We start from the raw sequence: 11121 nt of genomic DNA on the forward strand, positions 1-11121 counted from the left end.
GACCAGAGCACGCCAGGCACTTCTGTCTTCCACTGCCTCCCGCAGTTTGGTCAAACTCATGCTGGTAGCTTCGAGAACACTGTCCAACCATCTCGTCCTCTGTCGTCCCCTTCTCCTTGTGCCCTCCATCTTTCCCAACATCAGGGTCTTTTCCAGGGAGTCTTTTCTTCTCATGAGGTGGCCAAAGTACTGGAGCCTCAGCTTCAGGATCTGTCCTTCCAGTGAGCACTCAGGGCTGATTTCCTTCAGAATGGAGAGGTTTGATCTTCTTGCAGTCCATGGGACTCTCAAGAGTCTCCTCCAGCACCATAATTCAAAAGCATAAATTCTTCGGCGATCAGCTTTCTTTATGGTCCAGCTCTCACTTCCAAACATCACTCCTGGGAAAACCATAGCTTTATACGGACCTTTGTCGGCAAGGTGATGTCTCTGCTTTTTAAGATGCTGCAGGTACGTCTTAGAGAGCGAAAAATACAGTAGTTGGTCTCTAAGGTGCTACTGGAAGGAATTTTTAAATTAAATTTAATTTTATTAGTTCTGGGTCAGAGAGTTATAGAACTTGTAGAGTCAGAAGGGGCCACAAGGATCATCTAGTCCAACCCCCCTTCAACGCAATAATATTTTGCCCAATGTGGGGCTCGAACCCTTGACCCGGAGATCAATGAGTCTTGTGGTCTACTGACTGAGATATCCATACAGGAAAAGGAGATGCAGCTGACTAGCAGGTCCTCCCCCCACATCAGTGTCTAATTTGAGCTTTAGGGCAGGGGTGAGGAACCTCCATCTTTGTCAGCAGCAGTACAACCCCCATAATCCCTGGCTTCCAGCTGTGTTGACTGGGGCTGATGGGATCTGGGAGGGCACCAGCTCCTCTTCCTCTGCTTTTTAAGGGAAGCTGCTTGAGAAGCAGTTCAGTCTCATGTATTTGGTGTGGGGCAAGGGGAGCTTAAAAGGGAATAATATCCAAAGTGCTGCTGCTATTGCTAGGAGAAGCAGCGGAAAAGGTCATAGAATCATAGAATCATAGAGTTGGAAGAGACCACAAGGGCCATCGAGTCCAACCCCCTGCCAAGCAGGAAACACCATCAGAGCACTCCTGACATATGGTTGTCAAGCCTCTGCTTAAAGACCTCCAAAGAAGGAGACTCCACCACACTCCTTGGCAGCAAATTCCACTGTCGAACAGCTCTTACTGTCAGGAAGTTCTTCCTGTTTAGGTGGAATCTTCTTTCTTGTAGTTTGGATCCATTGCTCCGTGTCCGCTTCTCTGGAGCAGCAGAAAACAACCTTTCTCCCTCCTCTATGTGACATCCTTTTATATATTTGAACATGGCTATCATATCACCCCTTAACCTCCTCTTCTCCAGGCTAAACATGCCCAGCTCTCTTAGCCGTTCCTCATAAGGCATCGTTTCCAGGCCTTTGACCATTTTGGTTGCCCTCCTCTGGACACGTTCCAGTTTGTCAGTGTCCTTCTTGAACTATGGTGCCCAGAACTGGACACAGTACTCCAGGTGAGGTCTGACCAGAGCAGAAGACAGTGGCACTATTACTTCCCTTGATCTAGATGCTATACTCCTATTGATGCAGCCCAGAATTGCATTGGCTTTTTTAGCTGCCGCGTCACACTGTTGGCTCAAGGTTCTCGTTTGCTGAAGGCGATGTGCTGTGAAGATTGCTCAGGCCATGGCAATTTAAAAGGGTGTGTCGTAAGCCCACAAGGGTGGCTGCCTGCCTTTGCAAAGTGCTGTCGCCTTTTGATAACTTGAATAAATTGGATGAATCGTTTGGGACACCTGCAGGCGACTCAACTGCAACCTTTTAAAAAATCTCCCCCTCTGCTTGACTGACATAATTTTGCTTGTTTGTTTAAATCAACCTGGTGTCTTAAATTCTCGACTTTTTTTTTTACTAGTCTACCCACACATGTAAGTAATTTGTAGCAAATCAACATCCAGAAAAATAAAGAACTCAACACTTCCCTGCCGCCTGAAATATCGAAGCTTCCCTTATTGGCCATAGGATAATGTCTCTTTGAGACTGGTTTTAGATGAGTACTATACATAGTTCCTTATGTTTTATTGGAGGTGGGGTAGTTTTTTCTTGAAAATATAAAGTGTATTTAGCTTTCCTTAGTTTTGCATTTAAATTTTTGGCATAAGTTTATTAGCATATCTTACATCTGCTTTCCTTGTTATTAATGTAGGTTGCCTTTGCTTTGTATCAAAGGATGCAAAGCTTTGAATTTATGTTGTGTCTTACTTTGCTCCCACCTGAATTAAAATTAAGAAGCATTAACGATGCGAAATTCGGATATTTCCATTTTGTTAATTCTTACTGAGCAGCCCTTGTGCATGTTGACTCAGAAATAACTCAATGTGCTCAGTGGAACTTACTCCCAGGTAAGTGTGTGTATTTGATTGCACACTTCAGTATACTGAAAGCTGTACCACTCAGCCCAAGACAGATTTTTTCTATAGGAATGTTGAACTTGAAGTGACATAGGCATGTGCCCATGAAAATTTCTGGCTGAGTCTTCAGCTGCACACCTGGCAGGTAAGGTTCTTCCTTCCGTTCTTTTCACACAACTTCTCTAAACCAGATAAAGGGAACCTTTCGCAAAATCGTTTTTATTCGTTTTCCAAATTTTACCAGATCAGCTGCAAATTAACACAAATATAATGCAATTTCTCCAAAAACTGGTTTCTTGCACTACGTTCTTGATGTGTCCAAAATTTCCTTTTGTTGCTGCTTTATTTTCCTAGTTGTTTCTAGTTCACATTCTTTACAATTAATCTTACATTACATTAGGGTTTTTTTTGTTTTTAAACTTACTTATCCTTAACCATCAGCTGTCCGCTTGCCAGTTCCTGCACATACAATATTTTAACATTTACAATATCTACAAGTAGCACCTTAGAGACCAACTCAAAAGTGTACATGCACATGAAAGCTCATACCAATAACTAACTTAGTTGGTCTCTAAGGTGCTACTGGAAGGAATTTTTAAATGATTTTATTTTATTTTATTTTATTTTGACTATGGCAGACCAACACGGCTACCTACCTGTAACTAGTATCTACAAGTGAGGTGGCTTCACAATCGATCTACAATCAGCAATCATCATTTCTAAAATAAATTCCTTTCTTCCCTTCTGCATGTCTAAAAGCCCAATAGTTCACTTTTACTAGATGTTTTTCCTTTTCTTATCTGCACAGTCCACTCTGTCAAAGATTCTTTCCAGTCCAAATACCTCTGTTCATTCTAAAATAGGAATTCCAACGTTGACCCTCTGGCTCTCTGTTTTCCCAGGCACCTTAACAGCCAGCCCATCATAGCAGTGGGGAGGCAGACTGTATTTCCTAGAAAATCTTTTTAACAGTTCAATCTTTGGTCGCCCTCCCCTTAAACCAAACAAACCCAAGCCGATGTCTTTCCTTTGAAATCTCCCAGCTCGCCTCTGTAAGAGTACGCCGTTTCTTGCTGGCCATGTTCCATCCCATTCTCATCAACATTTTCCGATGCTCCAAACTTGTAACTTAACTGTTCAGTTGTTTAATTATTTTAAATTCTTTCAGTCTCCTTCCTTCAGTTCTTTCAGTTTCACAGCATAGCAGGGAAACTCAGCAGGCCATATGGAGATAATGGCAGTGGTCTACCCTGAACGATTGGTTTGAATATTTTGCCTAGTTTCATGGCCCCCCCTCTCCCCCAATATGGAGAAAACAAAGCTGGACAGCTTCCTTTTCCCCCCTCCTATGGTGGAAAGTGCCCCTAGGGCAATGGTTTAAAAATGATTTAAGAAATCCAAAAGCTTCTCCTTTTCATGCACAAGTAGATCCTTGGGAGCAGAGTATGGTTAGAGCATGGCGCTTATAACATGAAGGTTGCAGGTTCGATCCCCACGTGGGACAGCAGCATATTCCTGCATTGCAGGGGGTTGGACTAGATGATGATGCTCAGGGCCCCTTCCAAATCTGATTCGATGTGGTCTTTCAAACTCGGGCTGCGGGTGAGTGCGCGCGCGTAAAAATGAGGACCCAAATCCTGCATTTCCCACGACCCGCAGGAAGTGGTATTGTGGGGGACAGACGGACGCAAACGACGCCGAAAAAAATCCTCCAGGAAATGCAAATTCCTAGGCTAAGAGACCAGTGGTTTAAACCTCTGCAGGTTAGTGGAACAGGGACCCGAAGGGCTGAGATCCCGAGATAGAAGAAGCGGGGTGTGCAGCTTCGAGGGAACGTCTGAATGATTCTTCGGGTGGTGCAGATGCCGGTCAGTGGCGGCGGGGAAATGGGAGGCGCGGTGGGGAGAGTGTTTCGGTTTCTGCAGGAATTTAGGGGCGCGTTTCTCCTCGGCTGCGCCGCCCCGGGTTGGGCAGAGCTCGAGCGGGTTGGGGAGGAAGAAGCCCGTCGCTGCGCGCAGTTCCCACGACCTCAAAAGGCCCGGGTGTTCGCTCTGAACGTGTGCGCGTATTACGCGCGCGGGCGATTCCCAGTAACTCGTCTCCCTCCTGCGCAAGCTCTTCTTAAACGAGGCGGGATGGCGCGCAATTCGAATGGTGGCCTTTTAAAGAGGCCGCAGCCGAGACCGGCTTGGTTTCCCTTGTGTTCTTTAGACAAAGGGTGGTGCATACATTTTAGTAACGTGATAAATATAATAGTAACAGGTAATAGCAACGGCATTGCCAGTGGTTCCGGCTGGGACAACCCAGTCATATGGGTAGAGAATAATAATAATTGCAGCTTTGCATGCTGGACGTTTGGATGTCCCAATGTTGAACCCTTAGCATTTCTAGTGAAGGATTGGGTAGGTGGTATCTCCTCTGCTAGTCAGAATGGATAATTCCGGGGTTGGAAGAACAACTATTCTGACATGTGTAAGACAGTTTCCAATGTGCCACCAAGCCTCTGCAGTGGTACCTCGGGTAACATACGCTTCAGGATACAGACTCCACTAACTCAGAAATAGTACCTTGAGTTAAGAACTTTGCTTCAGGATGAGAACAGAAATTGCACGGCGGCAGCAGTAGGAGGCCCCATTAGCTAAAGTGGTACCTCAGGTTAAGAACAGTTTCAGGTTAAGAACGGACCTCCAAAACGAATTAAGTTCTTAACCTGAGGTACCACTGTAGTGTATTATGTGGGGAGCAGGGGCTGATGGGAGTTGTAGTCCAAAGCATCAGAAAAGAACCAAGCTGGCCAAGGTGGAGCAGGAGGAAAGAAGCAAACCACTGTTTACTTGGGCAGTTGAAAAGGAATTGGACACCCCCCCCCGGACTCGCTCTCTCTCACACACACAGGGGCGCCCATATTTTGGTCACATCAATGCCATTCATTATCATTGACTTGCCAATCAGAAGGTTGGTGGTTCGAATCCCCACAACGGGGTGAGCTCCCGTTGCTCGGTCCCTGCTCTAGCCAACCTAGCAGTTCGAAAGCACATCAAAGTGCAAGTAGATAAATAGGTACCGCTCCAGCGGGAAGGTAAATGGCATTTCCGTGCGCTGCTCTGGTTCGCCAGAAGCGGCTTAGTCATGCTGGCCACATGACCCGGAAGCTGTACGCCGTCTTCCTCGGCCAGTAAAGCGAGATGAGCGCCGCAACCCCAGAGTCGGCCACGACTGGACCTAATGGTCAGGGGTTCCTTTACCTTTACGCCATTCATTATCATTATACATCGCCCATCCTTGAACAGCACTCTGGTAAGTAAAGGAGATGCCATCATCACTGCACATTATGGGCCAACCCTCCCAGGCTGCCACCATCTCTGAATTTTAGGCATCACTTTGGCTAAGTCCCAGCCAAAAGAAGAGAACAACCAAGGCCTTTTTCTTCCTGTAGAGTCTAGTAACTTTTGAGGATGTGGCTGTGTATTTCACCGAGGGACAAGGAGGTTTGCTGGATCCATATCAAAAAGCCTTGTACGCTGAAGTCATGATGGAGAATTATGAGAACTTGGCCTCGTTAGGTAAGCATTTTGATTCCTCTTCTGGTGGAGGCTGGATGATTTGCAAGGAACCTGTGCGTTTGTCATCGGCATCTCTTCTCTCCCACCAATCCTTTACATTTTCAGGAGAGTTGAGTTTATTTCAGTTGGTCAGACTTCCATTTGCTTTCTTTCTCCAGAATGTAGAGAGCACTTGGACACAGGTAGCATGGAAATGCGTTGCTTTATGCTTCCGTCAGCAGCCTCTTTGGTTTCTGTGCTGAGATCTACAGGCAATGGTCATGGGTGGTCTATAATAATGAAATCTATCTCTCCTGGGGTATCACAGCTGTTGTGGTACAGTAGTTAAACATCAGTGTAGTGATTTATTTATTTTGTGCACCGCTTCTTATTTGAAGAGGAATCTCTAATCAGTTTACAAATTACCAAAAATCAGTATAAGAAATTCTCGCAGTGAGGGAACCAGCAGAAGGCCCTCAGAGCTGGACCTCAGGCTGAACAATGTGGGTGGAGACGCTCCTTCAGATATACAGAGCTGAGGCCATTTAGGGCTTTAAAGATCAGCACCAACACTTTGAATTGCGCTCAGAAACGTACTGGGAGCCAAGGTAGATCCTTTGGGACCAGTGTTATATGGTCCCAGCAGCCACTCCCATTCACCAGTCTAGCTGTAGTTTCTGAGTCACCTTCAAAGGTTGCCCCATGTAGAGCGCGTTGCAGTAGTCCAAGCAGGGGATTACCAGAGCATGCACCACTCTGGTGAGACAGTCTGCAGGCAGGTAGGGTCTCAGCCAGCATACCAGATGGAGCTAGCAGACATCTGCAGCTTTTTGAGAGGAGCTGTCTTGTCTTCTGTTCTCTCCCTTCAATGATAGCAGGAACCAGGAATCTGCAGCTTTCCATGTGTTGTTGGTCTACAACTCCCCAAAATCTCTGGCCATTGGCCATGTTGGCCGGGGAATGCCACAACATCTGCACAGGTTCCCCATCCCCAAATTTAGGAAGTTTCCACCAAACTACTCACTCTTTTGTTCCTTCTTGGCAAGGATTTTTACTGGCTAAGCCACCTCTCATCTCCCAGCTGGAACAGGGAGAACAGCCCTGGGTGCCGGGTACTCAAGTCTTGGATGCATCAGGGATGTCGGACACCGAGTCAGGTGAGAAGTTAGGGGAAGCTGGTGGAAAAACACACAAACACAAAACCATTTAGGGATTACCAGGGACTCTTAATTGCCCCTTGAGAATTGGCTCTTATATATGAGCCATTTTGTTCCAAGAGAGAGTTATAATCACCCAGAAGACATTGCATCCCTATGGTTGAAGTCTTTTAATTCCTTTTGCTACCTCAGCTTTGCTTATCTACAAAGTTCATTCCAACACTGTCAACACCTCCGTAACAGCCACTGTACCTCCCCTAAGCTGTGGACCACTTCACAGTTCACAGTTTCCAGTTGACATTGTCCCTTGCCATGTTATAAGAATCACTATACAGTCATACCTTGGTTCCTGAACGGCTTAGTTGCCGAACAAATCAGCTCCCGAACGCCAAAAACCTGGAAGTGTTCCGGTTTTTGAACGTTTTTCGGAAGTCGAACATCTGACATGGCTTCCGCTTGAGTGCAAGAAGCTCCTGCAGCCAATTGGAAGCCACGCCTTGGTTTTTGAATGGTTTCGGGAGTTGAACGGACTTCCAGAATGAATTAAGTTCGAGAACCAAGGTTCCACTGTATTACTTTTTTTTTTTATCAACTATTTTATCCTGGCTCCCATTTAGGAATATTTGTCTTGGTTAGTGAGAGGCAAAAACCCTAAGGTTGGATGGCCATCTGTCAGAGATTCTTTAGCTTTCTCATAAAATCACAGAGTTGGAAGGGACCCTAAGGATCATCTAGTCCAACCCCCTGCAATGCAGGAATTTGCAGCTGACCCTTACAGGGATCAAACCTGCAACCTTAGCGTTATCAGCACCATACACAATCCAGCTCCTGCATTGCAGATGGTTGGATTAGAAGACTTTTGGGGTCCCTTCCAACTGTACAGTTTTATGATTCTATGGTCTGATGTCTTAATGCTTGCTTTTAAAAAAGAGCGGGGGGAGTGAAGTTTTTCCCCTGACACATTACTTTTCTATGTGCAAGAAGTTTATTTAGGGAGGAATATTAAAACATTTCATTCTCAGCCTGTAGTCAGTTCAGATGGCGTCCAGTAACAGATAAATTACATGGGACTGCTGGTTCCTGTAGTTCACAGAAAGGCGCTGAATGACCCACACATGTGTAGGGTGAAGTAAAAATAATTGAGCAGAACGAAATAATAATAATAATAATAATAATAATAATAATAATAATAATATACCCTACCCATTTGGTCTGGGCAGCTTCCAACAAAATATTAAAATACAGTAATGCATCAAACATTAAAAGCTTCCCTAAACAGGGCTGCCTTCAGATGACTTCTAAAAGTCTGGTAGTTGTTGTTCTCTTTGACATCCAGTGGGAGGGCGTTCCACAGGGCGGGTGCCACTACCGAGAAGGCCCTCTGCCTGGTTCCCTGTAACCTTGCTTCTTGCAGCGAGGGAACCACCAGAAGGCCCTCGGTGCTGGACCTCAGTGTCCGGGTAGAACGATGGGGGTGAAGACGCTCCTTCAGATATACTGGACCGAGGCCGTTTATCAACAACAGATGATAAATCATTATTCACGCACACCCCAGCAACCAATTTCAGTTTCTCGCACATCTTCATGTGTTGTTTCCTTCCTTTATTAATTTCACTACCTTCCTTTCCTTCCTTCTCAAGTTCAGAAGTGAATTGTTGTTTATCCTTGCAGGTGATGTTGGGAGATGGCCGTTGTGCCCTGTGTATGGGAAAGATCTTCCTCAGATCTGCCTTATCGAACAACAGAAATGCCGCACTGGAGAAAAAACCTCACGGTTGCTTAGAGCATCAAACATGTTCTGTCAAAAAACCACAGTTTCTGAGCGAACGTGTAAACCACAAAGGAGAGAGGTCCCCCTGAGCCACCGTCGAGTTCTCACTGGAAAGAAGCCCTATCAGTGCTCAGAGTGTGGGAAATGTTTTCGCCAGCAGTCGCAAATTATAGCACATGAGAGAATCCACACAGGGGAGAAACCGTATGGATGTTCTGAGTGCGGAAAACGTTTTCGCCAGCAGTCGCACATTATAGCACATGAGAGAATCCACACAGGGGAGAAACCGTATGGATGTTCTGAGTGCGGAAAACGTTTCACTCAGCAGTCGCAGGTTCAGGCTCACCAGAGGATCCACACAGGAGAGAAGCCCTATCGTTGTGGAAAGTGCGGGAAGCGTTTCTCCCAACAAACACACCTCCTCAAACATCAGAGGCTTCACACAAGTGAGGAAAGCCTATAAATGCATGAAGTGTAGAGAGTGTTTTGCTTGACGCTTGTGGCTTTTGAGCCGCCAAAAGATCCACACAGCGGCAGGGGGTATGCTGCGGCCAGGCGTGAGAAAACTGCCTTGGCAGCATCCTCGCCTGGTGGCACCCAGCCGCGGAGAGTGGTGCAACGGCGCAACAGCACTTTCTCTCCCTGGCGCAACTGGGCCAGCCCTCTGTTTCCCTTTCCCACAGGATAAATCCCCAACGGAGAATGAATCACGAGCGACAGTGGGTTTTTCTTTTGGGAAAACAGGTTGCAAACAAACTGTATTATAACAGATGTAAACTAGGAGTTTTGGTTCTTCTTCTTCTTCCACTGAAATGTAACAACCAGTGCTGTTGCGTTTTGTTAAAATGAGTACAGTTTCAAGTTTTAAGCTGAATGCTGTTCGGGTTACTTTCTTTTACACATCTTCTATAGATCAGACTTCTCCCCCACACACTTCAGGAATTTAGGATTTTAACTGGACTGTTTCCTTACAGACCCCCAAATCCTCCTTTGCCTCAGAATCACGACTGCCCTTTCCTGTCAGTATTCCCTCTAAGGACCCTTTTTCCATGTGGAAATGTAGCCTTTCTAGGCCTTATTAACCATGGATAGGAAAATGTTGCACCCGAGCAGGGACGAAAGGAGCCAAGTGACACCAAGGGGTTAAATCCAGAGAAAGAGCTTTTATTCTGCCATGGGGGGGGGGCAGAGGAGCAAGTGTGATAACTCACAAAAACAAGCACGAGTTCACATGCATTTGCATAGAGTATATATCCCCCTTCCAGTTCCCTCCCCCTTTCTCCTCCCATGTGTCTCCTGAGCATGAACAGAAAGTTCCTGTCTTGGGACCATTTTTGGGCTCTTCCCAGGAAAGGGGGTGAGGGGGTTTCAGAGTGTTCCAGTTTTTCATTCTTGTGCTTTGGCATGGTTTCCGGACAGAAGCAAGTTGCAATCTTGTTTTTAGCAAGGCTCTGAGAAAACAATGGACTCTGTTCCCTAGTTTTAGGGTTTTTAGGGTAATCCTAACTGCTCCCCTTCAGGACGGTATCTTTTCTGTTTTAACGGTGTTCTGCGATTCAGAACCTGAGAGCATATACTGTCAGTTCTCGGCTCTCCTCAGCTCTACCCCATGTCAGAACAAACTCTCCTGACAGAATCCCCCTCACAGACTGAATGAATTCCTCACACCTTCTCTCACTCCACTCCAACTGCCTCCCATGGAACTGGCCAATCAGGAGCTGTTGCTAGGTAAGTGTTTGCTGGAAGGGGAAAAAACAACAACACTCCATGACTCAACTTGCTCAGTAAACAAACTTTTCCATCCCAAGTTGCCACCAACTCTCCTCTCTCTGCCCCGGAGTGTAGCTGCAGCTGCCAGCATTGGACTGTTGCACCAGAAAGCTGCCTCCACAGCTCCCTCATGCGCTGGAGCCAGGCTCCTATGAGGGAGCCTGTTGTGGGGGTGCCTGGTCGCACCCCCTCAAAAAAAATGTGCCACAGGGCCACAGACCCACAGCCTCCCCCCCAGCTACTGTGATAAGAACTTTGAGGTCTTAGTTATATGTTAAATGTTCATAAGTGTACCAACCAAGCACATACATAGATCAACACAGGAAGACCGACCTGAAACCATTTTGATTCCTAAACTGAGCAAATGTTTTCTCTGCAAGGTCAAAGTGGGAAACCTCCCCATTGTCTCTTTCCTCACAAATCCTGTCTTAAGGGCACATTTAAGATATGAATAGGGTGTGAGCCTGTGA

General features: G+C 46.2%; 1 protein-coding gene and 1 long non-coding RNA gene across 4 annotated transcripts in view; both read left to right on the forward strand.

Moving 5' to 3' along the window:
• LOC308470217 overlaps positions 1 to 2298 on the forward strand; it is a 39602-nt gene extending 37304 nt beyond the window's left edge. The window contains exons 2-3 of the long non-coding RNA XR_013982270.1: positions 421 to 1004; positions 1642 to 2298. This is a non-coding gene — a long non-coding RNA (uncharacterized lncRNA). The remainder of the gene's footprint in view (positions 1 to 420; positions 1005 to 1641) is intronic.
• A 772-nt stretch (positions 2299 to 3070) lies between these two features.
• LOC308470002 (zinc finger protein 82-like) lies at positions 3071 to 9755 on the forward strand. Of its 3 annotated transcripts, none has more exons than XM_080993194.1 (4): positions 3073 to 4174; positions 5848 to 5974; positions 7000 to 7110; positions 8782 to 9755. In XM_080993194.1, the coding sequence occupies exons 1-4, from the start codon at positions 4034 to 4036 to the stop codon at positions 9342 to 9344; spliced, it is 942 nt and encodes a 313-aa protein (XP_080849320.1). In that variant the 5' UTR covers positions 3073 to 4033; the 3' UTR covers positions 9345 to 9755. The 3 variants fall into 3 exon arrangements, with proteins under 3 accessions (XP_080849321.1, XP_080849320.1, XP_080849322.1); XM_080993196.1 differs by having other exon boundaries at positions 3736 to 4279; XM_080993195.1 differs by lacking the exon at positions 7000 to 7110 and having other exon boundaries at positions 3071 to 4174.
• Positions 9756 to 11121: the final 1366 nt, after the last annotated feature.

The sequence above is a fragment of the Podarcis pityusensis genome (assembly GCF_964106645.2).
Source record: "Podarcis pityusensis genome assembly, chromosome: 2".
NCBI classification, from domain to species: domain Eukaryota; kingdom Metazoa; phylum Chordata; class Lepidosauria; order Squamata; family Lacertidae; genus Podarcis; species Podarcis pityusensis.

What these genes read in the sequence shown, in the direction of transcription:
- LOC308470002 (XM_080993194.1), top strand. Translation starts at nt 4,034, where the DNA reads ATGAGGACCCAAATCCTGCATTTCCCACGACCCGCAGGAAGTGGTATT. An exon ending in AGTGGTTTAAACCTCTGCAG is followed by an intron (nt 4,175 to 5,847) that starts GTTAGTGGAACA and finishes TTCTTCCTGTAG; the next exon opens with AGTCTAGTAACTTTTGAGGA. An exon ending in GATGTCGGACACCGAGTCAG is followed by an intron (nt 7,111 to 8,781) that starts GTGAGAAGTTAG and finishes TTATCCTTGCAG; the next exon opens with GTGATGTTGGGAGATGGCCG.